The sequence below is a fragment of the Micromesistius poutassou genome (genome assembly GCF_964030765.1).
Source record: "Micromesistius poutassou genome assembly, chromosome: 4".
NCBI classification, from domain to species: domain Eukaryota; kingdom Metazoa; phylum Chordata; class Actinopteri; order Gadiformes; family Gadidae; genus Micromesistius; species Micromesistius poutassou.
In genome coordinates this window covers 13,474,448-13,497,677 of record NC_140274.1, presented here as the reverse complement: position 1 = coordinate 13,497,677, position 23,230 = coordinate 13,474,448, and the positions used below count along the sequence as shown (strand labels likewise).

Here is a 23,230-nt window from a genome sequence, read left to right as displayed (position 1 = left end):
AGTTAATTGTCTTCATATATGTCCTCATATATTATTTAATTCCTGTACATTGTATTGTACAGGAATTGTATATAGTGTTTGAGTCTGACATCGCCAGACCGATTTGCCATCGCATTTCAGTCTCAAACCTCTCCGTATTTTTGTATATTTCCTCTGGATGCATTTTAATAACCAATCATAACCAATCAGAGCAATGAAACATTTGGCACTTCAGAGGCAGTCATCTTGGTTTTGGATGAAAATGCCTCAACGGCGCTCCCATCAGGCAAATGTTATTGTCCTAGTAAAAGTAAGGCCATGCCAATGTTGGTTTTTAGTGTTCATACCCCTGCGGTGGGTTCTTGTCCAGCCAACCCATTTTAATGACTGCACTCTGGTGGGCGGAGTCTTCTTTTGGAGGCAGGCCCAATGGGCCCAAGGACGGCAGATAAAGACTGCCTTGTGTTGACAGGGACTCGTAGTCCAGCCATGAGTCACGACTGAAACAAACACACACACACACACACACACACACACACACACACACACACACACACACACACACACACACACACACACACACACACACACACACACACACACACACACACACACACACACACACACACATCCTTGGCATTCATTTTCGAGCCACTCAATGTTGTCAGAGTGAGACTACGTAAATGAATAGATAAGCTCAGATAATGGTTATACGTCCTTGGCTCATCAGTCACCAGTGAAGTTTACCTTATTACAGTGATGTTAGTAATACAACTATACAATATAGTATTAATTACAACAATTTAACTGATGAATTGATTGCATGCTTCCATATAACTTTGATATGCCACGTGTGTCACTTACAGGTTAGCATTTGACTCGTCGTCATCGAGTAGCTCGTCATCGCTGCACAATGAAATGATACGCTTTTTCTGCCTGGGCACGGGCAGTAACATAGCCTGTTGGACGAGACAGTGGTCACTCTCTGCTCGCAGTGGGAAGTCTTCTCCAATACAGAGCCCATGTCCTGCCCTCTTACCTTGTCTGGTGATTTAACTAAACGGCTACTTGGGACTAATGGCTCATCATCGTCATCAGAACTGTCCTGGTGTGATGCTGAACACACACACACACACACACACACACACACACACACACACACACACACACACACACACACACACACACACACACACACACACACACACACACACACACACACACACACAAAATGGAATGACTACCGGTATATTGAAACCAACTTTATTAATAGAGATATAATTTTATTTATTTTTTACTTTTTGAAGGTTTTATCCTTTTTATTGTCGAGTGAGTAGACAGGAAGGTATGGGAGAGACAGGGGAAGACATGCAGCAAAAGACCACCGTCAGGAATCGTACCCCGGTCTCTGCGGTAAGGACTAGGCGTTAATGGTACGCGCTTTACCTGGTGAACCACCGGGGCGCCCTGAGATATCATTTGAATCATCATGAGAAAATCGGTTGCGTTGACTCACTGTCGTCATTTAGTGTGACACAACAAATGAATAAATTATAATAAATAATAAAAGGCATGTACAAGATTTCTCAAAACTCACAAACAAACAGCTATGTTTGTGTGTGTAAGGCTACATTGGCAGTGAAAACCTTATGAAAAACTGATGAAAAGCATCCAGCTGTTTCTAACAATCTTCCAAATGTCCAGCTTGTCTAACTATCAATATGATGCCAAATTAAAATATGAAAACTGCTACAGGTGTCTTTGTGTGTGTCTTTGTGTGTGTGTGTGTGTGTGTGTGTGTGTGTGTGTGTGTGTGTGTGTGTGTGTGTGTGTGATTAGATATATTGTATGATATTAAGTTTCATGTATGATTTGAAAAATTCCCTTCACAAAGGTCATTCTGACGTCAATGTGTTTCTTGTTTCCCTTCCACGCTTCCTGAGCACCAGGAAGGAAGGCGGACACCCTAGAGTCATTGCCAACCAGGATATCAGTCATCCACAGAAGTTGGTGTGCCTTGTATATTTGGTTAGGATCGTGGCCAATGTTCTACCGTAATTTATTACAATTGGTTGATTTGGCAATTCTGCCTCAAATTCTTGGAAACGTCATTTTATGTGACGACATAACCAAAGAGTATAAATTCTGATGCTTCTTTGATATAGAGGCCAATGCTTTGCTGCCATGCATGCAGGTTCCATCAGCATTATACTATATAGTAGACAGTATATTTATACAGGGTCCCTATTCTCTTGTTTTTATATGGTAGCACCTAAAGCAGTTGCTATTCTTATTTAATGAATGTACCCAAATGATTCTTGCACTTATTGGGGTATATCTTCATTGATGAAAGTAGCTTTTGACAAAAGAATGTAATGTAATATAGATATACATGGCGCTCATTTATCTTTATAGCAAATATTTTATTGCATATTATGTGGAAAAAGATCTTGATGTATTTAGATATTAATTTGATCCATTGAAAGTAAGAATAAGGTAACATGCTTTAAGAGGGCCCTGCTTTACCGCTGTCATGCCCTGGTCTGAGGTGCCAGCAGGCTGGTCGGTGCTCAGGACTCACCAGTGTTGGAGCGGGGCCGGCAGAGGTCCCTGGCCGGCAGGGCTGGCTGTGTGCTCACCGCCACCACCCCAGGCTGCTGATGGTCCGGCGGGTGCAGGTGCGTGGACGAGTCTTCGGGTGTCTTGGGCGTCCTGACACGGGGCACGGCGGCAGGCCCTTGGTCATCGGAGGAGGCCACGCCTGGATGGACGGGGCTGGGTGAGGGATGAACAGAGGCAGGGTTGATGAAGGCCGGGGACGGGCCGCTGGGAGAGTCCTCCTCGCTCTCCGCTGTGTCCAGCGGTCGGGTGAACATCCCAAGGAACTGGCTGATTCTTTGCATGGCTTCCCTGGAGAGGTGTCCGTCGCTCTGGTCGCCTTTGTCATGCCTCTGACTAGTAAACGGGTGTATAGCTCATTGGCTAACTGTTGGGGTTCAGTTAGTCAACACACTACAACAGTGGTACTTTCAAGAAGCTACAATCTGTGCCTCAGGAATGCCTATGAAGACGGCCGTTGTTTTGGTTTGATCTTTCCCAAGCTGACAGACTTCCTGTTAAAGAATATGTAGTAATGCTGAGCTTCTGTGCAGATAAACAAACCCTCACACTGTCCAGCTCCAGCACAATCAAACTGGTTTGGTCCTACTCTTAACTCTCAAACATTCACTCCCTCTCCCTCCATCCAGGCAGCAAGCCTGGGCCTGCACCCTACCAGGTCTACATACAATCTTAGTGTAAACACCACATACCTTTGGATACCACTCTACAAGCAAACAAACATTAGGCGGGTGGCTATCCCACTGCGTCCAAGTCTGAATAGGATGAGCAGAACGAAAGATGTGTTGGCACTAAGCTGAGAGAAGTTATTTGGATAGATTCTGACGCATCCGTTTACTTGTGCAATACAAAGTGATGATGTCAAAGTCGCGTGTGAATTATGTGAGTGGTCGAATTAACAGGTTCAATTATGGGAACGGAGAGCAGGAGACTCATGAAATTCACGAGTGTCCAGTATTGTGAAAGTTCCCTCTTTTCTTCTTCCCTCCTGTTCACTTCCCCTTTTAAGAAAATTATCATTTATAAAACGGCAAGAAAGACTAGGAAGGCATTAGACGGTGAAAGGTAAGTGGCTCCCTGTACTTGTCTTCCATCCACTCAGCTTTAGACCCTAAATTAACTGGCACCTAGAAGACAATTCTTTGTATGCTTTACACGTGACCTATTAGGGCGCTAGGAACAACAACAGGGAGCTATTATGGGCGTGACATTGGATTGTCAAAAAATAAACGTTGTTCTTGCGAGAGCAATATACAATGTCAATGTGGTGAAGTAGGGCCTCCATCTTTAATGAGGCTGGTTTTCAACCGCCTGTGAGGCAGCCTAGTTTTTACATTACAATTAACCATTTGATTAGCATACGGCACTTTTTAAATCTGAAACAAACACTGCTGCAGTCCACAGCAGATCACAGCCACGCTAGGCAAGTGTGACAACATACAGTATTAACACACACAACGTGGTGTAAATGTTCGCTGCAAAAAACAGAGCCAAAAGGGGGAGAGGGAGCAAGCAAAGCAGAACAAAAAAAGAAAGGAGAAGTAAAGTATAGGATCTAGTCTTACCTGTCCTGGCATGTTTCAAAGCTCAGAGAAATAACAGTGAAGGAGACTACATGAAGGAAGGAAGAGCAAAGAGGAAACGACTGGCTGACTAGAATAGGTAGGAGGAGACGCGCATGTGTGGAAACGGAGTGTGTGCAAGTGTGTGAGTGCGCACACATGAAGAGTAAAACTGAATATCTGAGTAGTACTTCCTAGTATACACCTCACTTTGTTTTCTCAGTTCTTCCCCTGTTCTATTTTCTCATTTGAAAGAGGACAAAAGCGTAACGTTTAATATTAAATGTTATAACCAGCAAAAGTGTTTGCACAAACAAACCATGAATCAAGGCCCTTACACTTTCCTTTTTAGTGACACCAGATAACCACACTGACATGCAGACACATATGCACACCAAAGAATGTAAACCCAAACACAGAGAGAGATGGGTCCCAACCATGACCCCCACACACAACTGAAATAGTCCATCTCTGCCATCATTTTAATCAAGCTCAATCAGTCAGAAATCAATACTCTATTCTTCATTGTACTGCTCTCATTCTATCATCAAAATATCTCATTTGACTCAAAGTAAGAACACAAGCAGTTTGAAAATGTATCCACTAGATGGCAGCATCGTTTTGCATTGGGCACTGGAACCAACGGTGGGTTGTCAAGCATGTCCAGTAGACAGTACTAAATACTTCTGAAAGACTCAAACAACCATTAATATAAATTATTTAAAATAAAGGGAAACCTCATTTCATCAACACCCAAGCCAAACTCAGGGCAAAAATGTTCAGAGCAAACTGATCGAGGGGGGTCAAGGTCATGACACCAAGGTGGGTTTCATGCATTGATCCATTGCATTCAAAACATTTCCCCCCCAAAAACGTTTCAATATGAAACAGTTGCTGGGCAGGTAAGGGAGTGAAACACACTTAATGTACGCACTTAATGTACGTTGTATTTATTTAGTACTTAATTGGGTAGCATCTGCAGTCGCTAGATATCACTGCTGTATACAGGGGATGGGTTAGCCTAGCGATTGTTAATACTTGCACTTGGTTCTAAGAACATGTTTACTGTACCGACAGCGATATATTGTTTCACTTCTTATGAAAAATGTACTTATTGTAAGTCGCTTTGGATAAAAGCGTCTACTAAATGCCCTAAATGTAAAATGTAAAATGTAAAATGTAAAATGTAAATCTCACCTGTGGCCACGCGGCAACCTGGACAGCTGTACCCTCTCCCGGGGCCAGGACCTCTGGGAGACTCCTTGAGCCATGCTGGCTTTAGGAGGCAGGGGTGGGGCACCACTCCCGGCCTTGAACTCTGGTGGTAAGGAGTAGTAGGAGGATGGGGGGGAGGAGGAGGAGGAGGAGGAGGAGGAGGAGGCAGAAGAGGCGATGGACGGCGACAACAAGGAGCGGGGTAAAGGCGGGGTGGTGGCGGGAGAGGTGGGCGAAGTCCTTCTCCCTTCGCCGTCTCCCCTCCGGGGAGCGAGCGGGTGGAGCAGAGTCAGTGTCTTGGGGTGCGGTATGGGGGAGGGCGGGAGGGTGGGGGAGCTGGGAGGGTGGACGGCCGTTTTTGTGATGGGGGGAGGGGTGTGGCGGGTGGGGGTGGTGTTACGGCTGGGGCCCTGGCTCCTGCTGGGTATGTCAGGGGGTGGAGGGGACCTGCTGCTGGGGGGTGGAGATGAGCAAGCGGGGACTGGGATGGTAGGGCTGGGGGTGGGGAGGGAAAAGGGCTGAGGTGGGCAGTTGGGGGTGCTCCTTGGGGGGATGGGGGGCAAGGCAGGGTCACTGTCGGGCTCTTCAGGGGGAGAGGAGCTATGCTTAGTCCTCACCCTGGGCACGGGCTTTGCCCTCTCCTTCTCCGGCCCTCCGTCTGCCTCCCTCTTTGTCCGGGCTCTCTGTCTGTCCCGTTGCAGCCTGGGTGTCCTCACCTCCTCCCCAGTGTCCCCCCGCCCTTCCTCCGAGCCGGACCGCTCCGAGGACCGGGCGGCCCTCTCCCGGGGGGTAGGCCTCTGTCTCTCTCTAGGGACAGGCAGGACTGCCCTCCTCTCCTTTGGGACGGGCCGCTCTCTATCGGGCGGGACGGGCACGGGCCTCTCTCTATCGGGCAGGACGGGCACGGGCCTCTCTCTATCAGGCGGGACGGGCACGGGTCTCTCCCTCTGGGGCGGCTTGGGACACACCGCGGCTCCCTTCCCCTGCTGCTCCCCTGCCACATCCGCTGCCGTCACGGGAGGCGTGGGAGGGGGCCGTGGGGAGCCGTGTGCGTCTGGCTGCTGATGGTGGTGGTGGTGATGGGGGTGGGTGGGAGACTGGGACTTGTGCAGGCTGGCCAAGATGCGCCGTTGGTGCCCCGGCAGTGTGACTCCCAGTCTCTCCAGCTGTTCCAGCGAGAGGCTCTGGCATTGCCCCAGCATCAGCCGCCCGTCATCTTGGAATGCGTCGCAGTACTGCTCCAGACGCAGGGCACACAGCCAGTCCCACACAGACACACACATCTCAGACTGGGACATGGTCGATGCGTAAGGGCGTGCGCACGATTGCGCGTCCGTCTGTCCTTCTTGTGTGGTAGTGGATGCGATCGATCACTCTTCAGGTCATTTTTTCTTACAAATGAGCTGTGAAAGAAAGAATAAACATGACTAAGACAGGTATGAAGATATTTGTTCATGTGATACATACCATTCTGCCAAGAATTATGCAAAATCAACTGTCTGACTTTTGCTATGACTTATCCCCAGGTTCCTTCTATCCTACGGCAAGACGTAAAACTAAACTTATCTAAACCATGAAACTTGCAATGCAAGCAATGCAGAATAAAGATGAGGAAAAGGGCTTTTGATGATGTTTTAATTGACTATGCTTTTTAATTTGCCAGATAGATAGATAGATAGATAGATAGATAGATAGATAGATAGATAGATAGATAGATAGATAGATAGATAGATAGATAGATAGATAGATAGATAGATAGATAGATAGATAGATAGATAGATAGATTTGTCAATATAAATAGAAAAAAAATTATAAATTTTTTTAGGTTTGCCAATTATATTTTGCTGGGGTTATAAAAATAGAGCAGCAGGCACAAAAGCTGTGGGCATGTCGGCATGCGGTTATTCACACATTACACACGTTATCTGTAGGAACCAGTCTCTGAGTCTGTATGAGCAGGCAGGATGCTGTTATTTTAAGATTTAAGAAGTTCCTAAAAGCATTTTCAAAAAGACCATTATTAAATCAAACATATATTTGAGATTGTGTACACATGACCATTGTGTACCATTTGCTCCACTTTTTTAGAAAGTCTGAGAAGGTTATCCTATTTACCCGGTTGTTGATGGGCTTGATAGGCAGGGCCATATTTTATGCACCTCTGTTTTTTATTATACTTTCAAGGTCCCATGACATGCCACCAGGTGTGGTGTCAATTAGCCGTTACAAGCCGTTTTGGAAATCTGCCCCTTATGACATCACAGGTGGGCGTGTGTGTGTCCACCTAGATGTGTGCTGGATAGATCAGTCTACCAGCCTACCCAGTGGACTGTAGCAAACATTGCTCATCTATACATTACATATCTAGGTGGACACGCCCACCTGTCATAAGGGGCAGATTTCCAAAATGGCTTAGCGGCTAATCACACCACACCTGGTGGCATGTCATGGGACCTTTAAAGTATTGCAAAGTAACATTGTAACAAACTTATCAAATCAATCATTTTTTGATGTGGATCGGATTATATGCACAACTCATAGGCGAATCCGAACTTTGTTAACTTGTAAACTATTTTGTTAATAATTTATTTCCAGTGCTAAGTCATGTTCTCCTCTATCAACCCGTCCTGAGTCACCACTACTTAACAAGCAACCAACTGTTTAAATGTGCTAAAACTTGCTCAAATTATAGAGGCCTTAGTTGGCTGACTAGAATGTTTATTGTAAATGACAACTTCTCCAATGTATTTTTAGTTCCTGGTCAGGAACTAAATCTATGTTGACTCGTTCCGAGTCAACATAGATTGTCAAAGAAGTTACAAACTACAAAATCAATCGCTTCTGTGTATCTGTATTGGACACACACAAAGTAAAACGACAAATATCACTATAATATAAGAATAAAAGAGAGGATTAAAAGTGGTGTGTACAAGCCCTGACAGTGCATGATATTTATCAATCTCCCACCACAGGACAAAATTAACTTCCTATTTTTTGAATTGAGGAACAAGCCAAAAGCAAGTTGGTCTTCCATTGATGGGCCACATGACAAATGAGGCAAAGGTGCAACATTAGAATGGCTTTTAAAAATGCAACTATGGCAAGACAAATCTTATGTTGTATAAGAAAACATAATGCCTAATACAGTACTGGACACACACACACACACACACACACACACACACACACACACACACACACACACACACACACACACACACACACACACACACACACACACACACACACACACACACACACACACACACACGTTTAATCCCAGCTCATAGCCTCAATGAGTCAGTACGTTTACATGCTTAATCCGATTAAAGCCATAGTTCGACTATGCTCCGCAGTTGGACAACTGCAATTGTCCGGGTATACATGGCGGTGAGTAAATCGATTCATTGGCTGAAGCGTGTCATGCCCGGTACAATAGGTGGCGCTGTACCCATTTCAACTAGTGGTAATAAAGCCACCGGTTGACCTCTTTACGTCACCAGCAACAACAAACTCAGGCGGCATTCGAGAAAGATGTTTTCAGTAGACAGCTGTCAGTTCACTTCGGGTCCACATCATTTCTCCGACGCTCCATTGTTCCGACCTCTCGGTCGTATGCAAACTCCTCCGGCTGCTCTGCCAGCGGAGGAGTCTGCATACGACCGCAAGGTCGGAAAAGATCTTGAGCATGTGCAGAACGCAATTCAACGCATTATCCAATTCGACTCCGTACATGCACGCTTAACTCGACATTATCTAGGGGTCTTAATTTGACTATGAGTAACCCAATTCTAATTTGATTTTAGCTCGACTAACTAAGGTGTATACCTGCATCTTAATAATCCAATCATAGTTGGACTAAGCCAATAATTTGACTTTCTTGAGTGTCATGTAAACGCACTGAATGACATGAGTAGAACATTTGAGGAGTTCACACACAGCATTTCTTGTCAACATGTTTGGTCGGGAAAATATCTTGTGATTCATGACACTGCATTAAATGAACTGTCCACAAACACTGAGAACAACACTTTTCTGTTACTGGGCCCTTTTCTGTGTAGCATGGGTCACATTTTGCTCTCCAATCCCTTTGAGTCTCTCCAATTCTGTGTTCCACTCTATAAACAGCGTCTCTGTGTTGCCTTAACAATGGGGCATTCTGTTGCCTAGGCGAGCACGCACACGCACACACACACACACACACACACACACACACACACACACACACACACACTAAAAAGCATGCACATGAACAAACCAAATTATGAGGACCAAATTATGAGGGAAGGAAGCAGCATATGGTCAAGTTGCTCAATGCAAGGCCACGTATTCTACGTGTGTGTGTGTGTGTGTCTGTGTTTTCTCGTTTGTAAAAAGATGCAATCGGAAAGAGGGGTGGTTGTGTGGGAACATTTTAAGAAAATACAATTATCTTCAATTAGGACCAGAAGCTAGCCTAACTATTGCTGCCATATCTGAAAGCTTTCTAAAAACCCAAAATACACTACTTTGTGTTTGTTTACACAGTGGATTATTTCCAAGGACTTTGTTCAACAAGAATTTACCGTCCAAGCTTTCTAAAAGCTTTCTTAGTGTGTGTGTGTGTGTGTGTGTTAGCAAGCAAGAGAGTATATGAGTGAAAGAGAGACACTTCCTGAATACATTAGGGACGTCAAACCTGATGTGATGACCCTGATATGTAATCAGGATCATCATATCAGGTTTGATGTCACACATGAAAGAAGCCTGTTCAGGCCGGAAGAGATAGAGAATGAAAGGCTTCCACTTGCTCCAATATATTTTCAGCTCTGAATCATCACAATAGCAACATAAAGTTCAAAATGGTTCTGCAAACAGATCACAAATTAGCTGCGTCTAAAAGGGCGAAGTTATGACCTTTCCTATGTTTAGCATTTTTGAATACTGCACATTTTGAATACTAAAGCTGTTATGACATTGCCTAATATTACCATACATTTCCAATCGTAAATCACCAATCGTGCAAAATTTGTACAAAACAATGTTTTTTAATTCTGCGTAGGCCCGCTGGGTGTTTTAGTCTTGAATTCAGGTCAGTCAGCGGCAGGCTAAAGCCGATCCTAAGTCGAGTGGGCATCTAGAACATAATGACCTGTCAGACCTGTCAGCGTGATATCACAGCCAAATGCTTGCATGCTACTTCCACTTATTACATCTGCTCATCACCCTGGCATGCAGGACAAAACAGAAACAAACATACACTAACATGAGAAGTACATGTAAACTCCGCACAGAACTGCCCCAATTGTTCAGTTTGAACGCAGAAACATCGTTCAACAGCAGTACTAACCAGTGAGTCTCACACTACATTGTTTACAATCAACCTTGTATTCACATGGGGTTGTTCACGGCATAAGCTGCAGTATTTTAATGAAAACGGTTGTTCTTTTTTGGCTCGTTGAAGTCAGTGTGGAAGAGAACTTCTGACTCACGTTACAGGACCTACAACACAGGGGAAGTGTTGTTCTAGAGGTTTAGCCTCATTCTTCAAATTGGGACTGTGTAAATCACGAGTCCGGTGACTCTGCCTTGCGGACACACTAAGCGACTGGGAATGTATGGCACACATGCACACGTACGCACACAGTGCCCTCCATCTTTTAATCCATTAGGACTTACTGGGGCAAACAGAAAACAAAGACATGATATATATCACATCTTTAAAAAATGTGTAATAAGATACTTAGATAGTAGCTAATAGATATGTTTAGTTAGTCATCCCAAGTTATGTACAGTAAGTTTTTTAATGTTACACTTTCTTTCTCGATAGGCATTCGACATTTTAAACAGAAGGCTAATTAAAGACTTCCTGTCAATCCCTACTTTTTTACAGCTAGGAAATTCAACTGCTTTCAGACCTTCTGTGTTTCAGTACAGAATGGACCCTCCCACTTAATCCAACTCCCTCCCACCCACAGCCCCTTGACCTCCACCCGATTTCCTGTTTCCTGTCTCCCATTTAGGGTCATTAATGTTTATTATTTAAGACTAACATAGGACACCCGTCAAATGTGGCTAACACATATAACATGGTTGCATACATGTTAATGGGTGAAAACACAGAAAAGCTAGGTAGACATAATATTCTCTTCCCCAATTTGAATAAAACACACACACAGTGTGTGTGTGTGTGTGTGTGTCTATTTCCTCATGTGAGTGTGTGTGTGTGGTTACCACGATAACCACAGCGGAAGGCTTTCTTACATAGACCAGTAGAAGAAGACTAAACTAGCTATATAGTTTAACACACTGAGCAAGCCTTCTTCAAAGGGCCCATAATTGCCTGCCCTTAGATTGTAAGGATATGGTTTCTGTATCTTAAGCCACAAGTTTGAATCTGAAATGAAGACATGGTAACGGACTGAGCCTATATCATGTTACTAAGACACAAGAAATCAGATAATAAGAACATTTGTAAAAAGTATAAAATAATACACAAGTGATTGTGTTTGCCCTAACCTTAAACTAACCCAAAAATGAACTAGGAGAGCCTTGTATTTATAAAATGTTTACTTTGAACACACCATGCCATCATCCTGCTGAATGTCCTTTTCTAGAGCAAATGTATGCATTTCAAGAAGGTGGACTGCCCACTCAACTTCCTTTTACAGCTTCTTATGTTTCCTGTATCTGGTTGACCCCTTTTGAGAGCAAGATATCAAGTCATCGTCGGCACACTGTGGCTGATGAGACATGTGCAATTCGGGAATGAGGGAAACCTCAGTGTCTCTCAAGGGAAAATAAAGGTTATTGATTGATTGATTGATTGAATTGATTGATTCAATTATTACAACACTATAGACAAAATATACAATATCTGCTTTTTAGGAATGTATACAAACAATTAGCATTGTCAAAAGAAATGGTCAAAAGTAAAAACTAATTAGTATTGTATAAACCCAAAATAACCCCTTAATTTGGAGTTGCTCAAAAGTTCTGGCAAATTAACATATTTGAATGTAAGGAAATGCAACCAGACGTCGTGGCCGTGGCCATGGGTACTGCGACGATGCGTTCACCATGACCTGTTGTGAAAACAGTAACGGCCGACGGGCTGCGAGTACAGTGCAAGGTGCTCACACACTAACCGTTACACTATGAGTTTACTCGGCTGTGCTAACTCCTAAGTGAAGTCGTAACGTGAGGAAGAAGACATTATACATTCAAACAGGGGGACGTGGAGAAGTTAACAGTCACATCATGAACGGGACCCCCCCCCCCCAAAAAAAGGAACCCGAGGATAAACCAACAACGCGTCGGCGTCCATTCCGTGCATATTCCTACCGAGGGAAACGCATACCGAGGAAAGATAGCGGCTCTTCATAACACCAAAGTATGCAAAACTAACGTACATTTCACAGTTGCAAACCTCCAATTTGAACGGGCATCTACTCCCACCTATCATTGCGAACATTTAACCAGGAGTTGGTCAATGGTTAATCCGTACGGCAAATATTAGTTTTAATAATTCCGAGTTGTTTCGGAGGAAGGCAAAGACTATAAAACAGGTTGAAAGTGAGTTTTGAGGACAAAAACATGTAATTCGGGAGTTTTCCCTCACCTTCAAATCTTGGTAAGTGTTCCAAACCGTGGGCTCCAGGGTTTTGGACGAATGAAGATGACTGGCGATAAGAGCGAGTCGACGGTAGGGTCTAACATGTTTGTCCAGCCAGCGGAGGAGAAGCAGTGGTGGTGGTGGTGGTGGTGCTCGGTCACTGTGTCGCCCAGAACAACCAGCCCTCACACCGTCACGTGACAGCCAGAATGTGAAGGGCACCCACCTCGTTCCCTTTTTAGGCCACTATAGCAAATCGATCGATATTTGGTTCCCTCTCCAAACTTTGATGGGCGTGCATCCTGGACTATAAACAGATGGATAGACCCTAGAACTATAGGCCTACAGACTACTATGTGGTCAAGTCACGTTCTTGGTAAACGTTGCTTAGAGTGTACGTGTGTATGCGTATGTGTGAATTGTTTGATGTTGTATCAGTGATGATGAACCACCTGGATCATTTGTTTTTCCTAAACTGTCACTAACCTTTAGAGACCACTAGAGGTCAGCCGATCACCATAAGCATATTAGTCATAAGTGCAGGGCCTGCCTGCCCATGTGCTATTCTATCATGGGACAGAACGGAACGAGTACTAGGCCTTCTAATCTAATAAAATATATTGACAACGACACAAAATGCCTTACCATTGCAGTTAAATAAGACATAAAAGCACAACGTAAGAATTCCATCAAGCCTTTTAATTTGATTCGATTTCTGCAACAGTTAACTGCAGAAAGGCAAGATACCTTCAAATAAACTATGAAACACTAGTATTTATTTACACTTTTTCATGAAATACACTGAAGCTAATCCTAGTCACTGTTTAAATTCAGTCAGTCCCATTATCCATGTTTAATTCTACATGAATGTGATCAAATGAAAAGTGTGATTGAATGAAATAAAGGAATGCATGAACTCCAATGTCAAACTCAATAAGTAACTAAATCGATTTTAGCATTTTAGCATCCCTGTCCATAAATCTCAAGCCTACTTGCCACTCACTGTTGTTCTTTGTTTTTCCTGCATTAAAAAGACAAATTCAAAGTGACTCATGTGTTTTATGTCAAGGTCATCCTTACTACAGTATTCTCTCAGGCCATTAGTGATCACTCAGAGCCCATCCCGGAGGACATGACGCTGATACCACGCATTGTTTGTGTGCGTGAAGTGTTTTCCATGCACAATTTTGCCAGTGGCCCTCAGGGATCTGAATGAGTTCTGAGGAGGAAGCACATCATCAATACGACGAAGACACAGACGAAGCAAGGACTCTAATGGCTCAAGAGAGATCAGATGGAAACCCTACAAGCGATGGCTGTCAGAAATGAAAGAACGCAGGGTGGAGAGAAAGAGGGAGAGAGGAGGGGAGTCCAATGGAGGGAGAGGTGTGAGATCCCCGAGGAGGAGAGGACCAAGAGCAGGAACAAAGAACAAGAGGATGAGTGATGAACACAACAGATTGATAGATACACGGCAAGGGGAGTTGAGAAGGAGTGTGTGTGGGGGGGGGGGGGGGGGGGTGGCATTGAATGGGGTGAAAAGAGTGACTGTAAATGATAAAGAGAGGGGGGAGGGGGGAGATAAAGGGAGAGCGGGTGGGAGAGACGTGGAGGGGTTGCGGTGAGTCATCAGTAGTCTATCAGCTCTGGTGGGCCGGGTTACTGTGGGGGTGGTATTGTGACACAGAAACACACGCACACACACACACACACACACACATACGCACATAAACACACATGCATACGCAGACACACACAGGACGTCACGTCCTGTGTGTGTCTGCCTCTGTGGAGGCGGGTGGAAGACAATAGAGATTTATCATTTGGCCATGTGGTTCGGAGTGTGCTCACATACAAACACACGCACACACACAAAATCATACACACAAACACAAACAAAGTCATCCCTTTCATACACACACACACACACACACACACACACACACATCAGGGCATGTGTGTGTGAGCGAGAATACTCATTAAGGGGCTGAAGATTGATGGTTGATAGGTAGTAATGCGTGTTAAGAGCAGAGGGCCGGAGGAGAAGGCAGTACCGTAAAGAGAGACAGCAACAGAGAGAGAGAGAGAGAAGCATTTCCCCTGGCAGGTTGAATTTAGTATGGAGGGTAAAACAGAGGGCACGACGTTGGTCAGTCGTTAAATTCCTTCTTAAACACCGTCTCCCCGTTATTTTTCATACAAGCACCGCTAGCTTGTCAGACCAAATGCAAACACGCACACACAACCACACACCAAAACTGATGTTAATCTCTGAATATGCGCTTTTTCTTCTCCTGCCTCCGATACATTTTTAGACAAAATCACATGTTGTCTTGCATACCCTTAAAAGCTATTTTCGTGGGTTCTCCTGTTCTCCTGTGTGATGTATATTCATGTGTGGCTGGTCATCCAGATAATGTTCCCCAAGACGTTGAAATGATAGCCCTTGTTATTACGCGTGTGCACGTGGTGTGAGATAATGAGGAGGATACCCTGCATTAAGTCGCATCATCTGACATCAGGCCTTTCATCCTCTCGCTGTCTCTCTCTCCCGCTTCCACTCTCTCTCTCTCTCTCTCTCTCTCTCACTCGCTCTTCCTTTGCTGCTGAGTCGATCTGAGAGTTGCCATGCCAACAGTTTGGGGGATCCTAAAACCGATCTACATGACGGCACATGCAGAGCAAATGCATCTACACACATACAACAGACACACACGCACACACTTGTTGGAAATACACACATACACACACACACACATACACGCACACAATTTGTCAATAGGTTATATATCCCTAGAGATTGATACGTAAATGCTTCAATAATGGTAGTTCAGTCAGGGCTGTTACGTGTGTGTGTATGTGTGTACTGTACTACTGTGTGCGTGTAAGATAAAGCATAAATGAGACCCATAAAATGAGTTTATCAGGTCAGCCAATCAGTAAACATTTGTTTTAAGGTGCGGCAAAGGCACAAACGCTAAAGGCAATCCATAACTTGACATGCATGTGTGCTTGCATACATGCAAGCACACATGCATGCAAACACACAAACGCACAAAGAATGACTCAGAATCGCTTGTGAAATCATTTTTAAATCTTTGTTAGGAATCTGTGTTTACATTTTAAACTCTACATACATTCATACATCTCTGGGATAAAATACACACTGTGTGAGCTCATGAATGTCTGTGTTCTGGAAAAACAAAAACAAAAACAGGGAAACAAGACCTAATGTGTTAAGAAAGACACAAGGAGAGGCCTTGTCTATTTATATTTGTATACTGTATGTGTACGTGTGTGTGTGTGTGTGTGTGTGTGTGTGTGTGTGTGTTGCATGGGGAGCTGCACTGAGAAACTCATCCATATGAATTAGAATTATAAAGCATAATTGGTCACTACAATACACAGGTCTCACTTTGCTAGCATGTTCAGTGTTAATGGTAACCACTGTGTGGTCACATCCTGACACGTTTGGCGTTACACTACGTTCTGATTGGACACTGATGTGATGAGGTGTGCATTGTACTGAACTTGGGAGGAGATGAGCAAGGTCTGTGTCATCTGGCCTGAAAAAGGCTTGTTATATTAACAATGTATTAATGACTCTGGATATTTATATTGGTGCTCAAAACAATTCAACTATTCATGGCTGCTTGATTTGTAAAATATATAATAAAATCAATAGCTATATAACTCCAAATGTATTCAACAAATGTTCTAAGTGTGTATGTGTTCACATGAAGGTGTGTGTATGTGTTAACATGAAGGTGTGTGCATCTATGTGTGTTTGAGCAGGCATTTGCTAACCCTATGATGCATCAATCAATGCGTGTATGAATGTGTACTGTGCACCTGTGTAGTATGCCATACACCTTTATACAAGCCAATATGTATGTGTGGATGTGTGTGTGTGTGTGCGTGTGTGTGCGTGTGTGTGTGTGTGTGCGCGCGTGTGTGCGATTCTAATGCTAATCGCTGTCCCTCTCCCTCTCCCCGGTTTCAGCCAGGCAGCTCTCGTCAATGTTCTCCAGGCTGTCGGCACGTTGGATACTGAGCTCGCAGAGTGGGATGATGGGTAATGTAGTCTGTTCTGGGAAGAGCCATGGCTTATAGGCTTTGTTGTGTCTCTGCTTCCACTCTGAGTATTTGAGACATGCTTTATTGATCTTCTTCATTGCCTACAGTGGACATGAAAGAGATGAGACACATTTAAGAATGTTTACTGTTGATGGTGAAATGGATAAGCTCTCAAACACACACACACACACACACACACACACACACACACACACACACACATGCATACATATGCATTTTCTATGGGTAGGAAACCTAAATCTACGACACTGAATCACTGAAATAGCCAAGATCATACTCTTCATGACACTGTAGTGTAGTGAATTAAATAATAAAACACATTTTGACCACATAACAGTGACAGAAAGTGCACTTCAGGGCATTTTACTTTGCTCAGCCCTCTTCGCCAAAGGTTTGCTTTAAAATGTATTGTAAAAACTAAACACACTCTTGGCCTGGGATGGCTAATGGATGTAGCATCTTGAAAGGGACTCAGGGGACCAACTGCGGCCACTGTGGCAGTAGCATTAGCAGCAGTCTCCAGATAATAATGCTAACTGAATACCCTTTTTCTCTGGTACACAGCTGAGCCAAGTCAACCGAACCGTCATGATGTTACTGTGTGTCGTGACTAGTGTCCCTGTGGGTCTGTGGTGCACATGATGCCATTTTTGGAACCCAGTGCCAGGGGATATCGCAATCGCCAATAAGCTCCCGTGAGATTTTTTACCCCTATTTAAACACAGAACCCGGCACAAGTGTTCACAGATGCGGCAGTGTGCAGCCATACACAGCCGGGTATGTGTGTATATATATGTGTGCGCATCCACGTGCACACAGACACATGCCTCTGTTACCACACACAGACCCAGACACACAAAAACCAACACAAAAATAAACACATCACACATAATGTGTGTGTTCATGTGAGTGTGTACATGCATGCATGCGTGTGTGTGTGTGTGTGTGTGTGTGTGTGTGTGTGTGTGTGCATGTGTGTGTGTGTGTGTGTGTGATTTACTTACTTTAGGAGCCAGGAAAAGGGAAGACTTGTTTACAACCCATTTGGGTAGAGAACCTGCAAAGAAAGAGACAGAGAGGTGAGATAGGATGGAAACAGAATCAAGGGGGAGTGTTTATTGTTTTCTCATCATTATACGTTAACTGACTGGGAGAGGGAGTTTACAGAAAGACCTTGCAAGAGAGCGAGAGTGAAAGACGATGGACCGAAAGAAAGGGGGATGAAGTGAAGAGATCGGCAGACAGGTAGAGAGAACAAAAAGGGACCTTGTCCTTCATAAAGTTTCTATGGTGACTCCTTTGGAAATAAGAGCACAGGAGGAATTACTCAATACAACTTGAAGAAACACGAAAAGAGAAATAATTTCCCTAAAATGGAAATGCCATCTTTATGCAATCTTTATACTGACATACAGCCCTTTGCGCAGGGCTACATGTTCTATGTAGAATACATGTGGGAGCATTTGGATGCAATGGATGCCATTGGTCTAATTCTGTGTGTGTATGTGTGTGTGTGTGTGTGTGTGCATGCGAGCATTTGTGTGCATGTGTGTGCATGTTTTACCTCGTGGATCTACCTGGGCCAGGTATGTGAGGACACAATGATTGGGTCCCTGATGCTGAATCATGTAACCAGTCTGAACGGAAATTGCTCTCACCATGTCCTTCTTAGGAGGGTATTTCTGCAGGGGGAATACACACACACACACTCAATCTCAGACTGCAGTAAGTCACGGCAGACAGCTTCCACGCTGAATGCATGTACGTTCCAGAGGAGGATAATAGTGGCAGAGATTAATTTGTTCTTTTGCGGATATTGAGAAACACACAAACACTTACACATACACAAATAGTGATACACAAACGAACACACACACACACACACACACACACATACACACAACTACACACACTATGCAAAACCCTCTTGACTGCTGACTGCTGTGTGTATCAGATTATAAGGTGCATCATTGATGGACCAGTAGCGGTTACCGCCACCCAAGGGCCTGTTGTTATTGGGGCAGCCAGACTGCACTGGGGCACTTAAGGAGCACAATATGCAGCACTCAAGCCCAAGGCCCGGCATCGGCAGAGGGGGCCTTTACACAAACCACTTTATCCTGTAACAGTGCAACTCGCCAGGCCTGCATATTGCTTTCACCTCCACATTAACACACAGGCTGAACATGCAAAATACCAGCATGTGCTGTACACTCCCACATACCCAGGCACAGGACTTCAGCTACTGAGGACTGCTCTAGCCCAAGACGGCTGATTTGGCTCATAATCACTCTTGCACCATGTGGGCCAGACTATGTGCAGTGTACATGATATGAGGTATTTTTGGGGAAGTGAAGTTAAGATAAGATAATGAACAGGATCTGGACTGTGCAAGAATAATAATTGGGCGTGTGTGAGTGCAACTCGGGTAGGACATGCGTGAGTGTGCAAGAGACAAATATTTGTCATATCATAATTCCGAAATGCTGCAAAGCGTGTGTTACAGCTTAATCAGGTTTTGTCTCCGTGATAACTCAGTGTAATCTAATTTGAGCAAGACATATTTGTTGCATGTTTGATGAAGTTCTTCAAACACAGTGTCAGCCTGTGGCTTTGGGTTACCAGGTAATGAAGCCCACTGCCAATCTTTATTAGATCAGCTGCTGTTCTGAATTGTTAAAGAGAGAGCATAGTAATAATGTCAGTGAGTGGAAACTATGATGTGGTTTGCTTTCCACCACTGTTTTGCTTATCAAGCTAACCTTGACGCACACAAAAAATCCTAGACGCACACACAAACCCCCCCCCAAACACACACACACACACAACCCCAGATACACACACACACATACACACACACACACACACACACACTAACTTGTTCCTGACCACTAATTACTGAAAGAATGCGGAAGGGTCAGGCAGAAGTCTACAGCCAAAAGTCACATGAGAAGCCATATCCTTCAGTAAGCAGTAGATTAAAGAGGTAGAGACGGGGAGAGACGGCAATGGAATGACAGCAGAGAGAGGGAGAGAGCAATGAAGACCAAGGAGAGAAGGAAGGAGAGAGGAAATTGAGAAAGAGAAAGAGAAAGAGAGAGAGAAAGAGAGAGAGAGAAGAGAGAGAGTGTGTATTGCTAGTAGAAAAAGTAAGCTGGGTTGATTCGTGCTAAATAAGAAAGCATTTTGGGGGTAGTAAATATCCTTACTTGACAACAAAATCTAAATCAAAAAACAAAATGCCTCTAGGTGTAAACACCAATACTACATGATTTATAAGATGCTGAACTGTATCAAGCAGTGTGATATCAACAAGCCCCAAACACTGGACTGGACCTGAGAGCCACAAAGAGAAGTTGAGTGGAATCCATCCATCCAATATGCTCTGTTCAATTTCCAACAAGGTTAAGGACAGCTAGAAAGACTAGAAAGTACTCCAAGTTGGACTGCACCCAACACTTACACACTACTTAATGGCTCAAAATGCTTTACTATGCCTTACGGACGACGTGGACTTTACAAACCTATGACCCATCACCCATCATGCGTTAATCCAGACAGCACTCGGAATGCTCGTAATGCTCACACACCTGGAAGTGTGTGTGAGCATTACGAGTGTGTGTGTGTGTGTGTGTGTGTGTGTGTGTGTGTGTGTGTGTGTGTGTGTGTGTGTGTGTGTGTGTGCGTGCATGCGTGCGTGTGTGTGTGCGTGTGCGTGTGTGTGGTTGTTTGTCTGTGTCTTTGTGTGTGTGAGTAACGTGTGTGTGTGTGTGTGTGTGTAGTACTCACCGAATGCTTGACTGAGTAGTTCATGATAATGTAATCTTTTCCGATCGGCAGCCAGGAGCGAAGTGTGACAACGTCACGGTTACGAAGAGGCTTGGGACATCTCCCTGGAACAGCGGAGGAAATGATTGGTGTTGGGCTACATCTGTGTGTGTGTGTGTGTGTGTGTGTGTGTGTGTGTGTGTGTGTGTGTGTGTGTGTGTGTGCGCGTGTGTGTGGCATTGCATGTTTTTCCCAACACACATACATGAGTAGTATCCAACATCGGTGTTGACGGTGAGTCTTCCGATGTCGAAGGTCTCGATGACGCTGGAGTCCCACTTGCGTCGGTACTCGGTGTCGTGGAGGACGTCGTACATAGTTTCGGCAGACACGTCGTTGCACACCATCCGACACTGGGAACCACAGGGAGAGGGATCAGTTTGTCCGCATGTCATTCCTGTTGCTTGTTCACTGTGAATTAGCGTCTAAGAATGCTCTGTTGTGTATTCATTGAGAGATTCTTTAAAACAACAAACCCAAATTCCTGTTGTATTATCTTATCTTAACTTAAACAACAGCAGAATTTGACAGTTTTAAGAATACATTGAAAGATATTGACATAAAAACACATTTGCACGCAGACCAGTAAATTGGACAATGGCCTAAGGACTAAGGACAATGGCCAATTCACATAAAGAAACAGGATATTAGCAAACGTTGAAAAAACGAAAAACGGTTACAGCGAGAAGACGGTTACATGTTTTAACATAATAATCAAATCTTTGAACCTCACATGAACAGAGAGAGACACACACACACACACACACACACACACACACACTGAGTGAAATGGAGAGGACTGTAAAACAGTTGGTCCCAACTGGGAATAAGAGACACAGAGCAAGTGGAGCAGTAGCAAGCCAACAATGTGAGTGCAAGAGAGAGAGGATTTATAAAAAAAAAAACGAGTGACAATTAGAAGCACTGGAGCCTGGCCAATGGGAATGAGTATTTACACACTGGAGGAGCCAAGCTTTAAGAAAGTACATATGCAATGCCAATTTAAGGTTTAAAAAAAAAACTGTCGAGAGAAGGACAGAAATATGAAAATGATTAAGAGGGAGAGAGAAAGAGAACGATGGAAGAAAAAGGTGACAAGAGAGTTCAGAAAGAAGAAAAGTAAGAAAGCCTTTTTGGCCTAATTAACTATTTCACTTTTATTATCAATCAGTCAAATCATTTAATCCCCTCTTCTCTTCATCCACTGGCCTAATTTATCTACATGCTAAATCTAGTAGTATGCCCCATTTTAGATGGCCTCACACTCATAAAGCTGGCTTAAGTGAATAAGTGATAACTTAAACTTGGCGGCAGCAATGTGATTAGCCTTTCAGCCCCACCACAGAGAAGGTACTGGGTCCAAATCCAGGCCTTTCTGTGTGCAGTTTATATGTTTTATATAATGAATAGTTTAACTAAAAATAATACGACTGCGGTTGACAGGAAAGTGGTCTGCCCCACATTGACCATATGCAATGTAGAATTATTCTGCTTGCACAAAATGAGAACATAGTCCTACATGTATTGCCTAATGTATATGTGAGACATCATTATTTAAAAACCCATTTGGAATTGGGTATATCAAACTCAAGGCAAAGAAAATAGATGGAAAACATCTAAAAACAGACCTAACCATTCTTAATTTACCAAATTGGATTTTCCCAGAAAAGATAGAATCCCATACAGTGAGGTGAAACAAGGGGAAGGTCATTCAAACAAACCTTTTAAAATACAATTATCGTCAGTAATTGAAGTCAAAGGACCCCTTTGTCCGAGTTTTCCAGAGCCATCGTTTCAACACTTTCATACCAAATATAAATGCTAACATTTCTCTTGTACACGTTTGTGTTGTTATGCACAGGGGTCTTCTAGCCCTCTTGCTGGATATAGCAAAAGTATAGGGGACCACGGTATGCTCAGTTGCTAACATGAGTTTCTTCAAGGGAGCTGATGGTGCTGCCACTTAGCTCAGACTTAGCTAGAGGAGAATGTAGGCTAGCAACAGATTAAAAAAATAAATACTTTTGCTTCAGGGCCTCGCAAATGATGTGTGTGTGTGTGTGTGTGTGTGTGTGTGTGTGTGTGTGTGTGTGGGTGTGTTTGTGTGTGTGTCCATATGAGCAGAATGAGTGTGCACCTATGAGCCTCACACAGAAGCATGTACCAGATGAATGAAATTTGCAGCAGAATTAAAACAGCCACCATGATTCCAGCAAGCATAGATATGTACAGGTAAGCCTGCAGGAAAGTAAACAGGGTGCCTGGCTTTGTGTCTATATGACTTCAGTCAGGTGGTGTTTGCTTTAGTTAAAGTGTATGTGTGTTTGTGAGTGTC

The 23,230-nt window shown here is 43.9% G+C and overlaps 2 protein-coding genes across 6 annotated transcripts in view; both read right to left on the bottom strand.

Annotated features, from left to right (window-relative positions):
- arap1 (ArfGAP with RhoGAP domain, ankyrin repeat and PH domain 1) overlaps positions 1–13,132 on the bottom strand; it is a 42,757-nt gene extending 29,625 nt beyond the window's left edge. For 4 of the 5 annotated variants that reach the window (XM_084467051.1, XM_084467050.1, XM_084467052.1 and 1 more), the window contains exons 1-6: positions 12,976–13,132; positions 5,358–6,778; positions 2,561–2,754; positions 1,019–1,095; positions 844–938; positions 327–479 (exon numbers count right to left, since the gene is read on the bottom strand). In XM_084467051.1, coding sequence (XP_084323177.1) covers positions 327–479; positions 844–938; positions 1,019–1,095; positions 2,561–2,754; positions 5,358–6,673 — 1,835 coding nt within the window. In that variant the 5' untranslated portion in view covers positions 6,674–6,778; positions 12,976–13,132. Of the gene's footprint in view, positions 1–326; positions 480–843; positions 939–1,018; positions 1,096–2,560; positions 2,755–4,163; positions 4,673–5,357; positions 6,779–12,975 lie in introns of those variants that run through there. The other variant, XM_084467053.1, reaches the window with a different exon arrangement.
- A 3,221-nt stretch (positions 13,133–16,353) lies between these two features.
- Positions 16,354–23,230, bottom strand: part of stard10 (StAR related lipid transfer domain containing 10) — a 13,577-nt gene continuing 6,700 nt past the window's right edge. The window contains exons 3-7 of the mRNA XM_084466716.1: positions 21,101–21,248; positions 20,857–20,960; positions 18,632–18,749; positions 18,072–18,124; positions 16,354–17,147 (exon numbers count right to left, since the gene is read on the bottom strand). Coding sequence (XP_084322842.1) covers positions 16,938–17,147; positions 18,072–18,124; positions 18,632–18,749; positions 20,857–20,960; positions 21,101–21,248 — 633 coding nt within the window. The 3' untranslated portion in view covers positions 16,354–16,937. The remainder of the gene's footprint in view (positions 17,148–18,071; positions 18,125–18,631; positions 18,750–20,856; positions 20,961–21,100; positions 21,249–23,230) is intronic.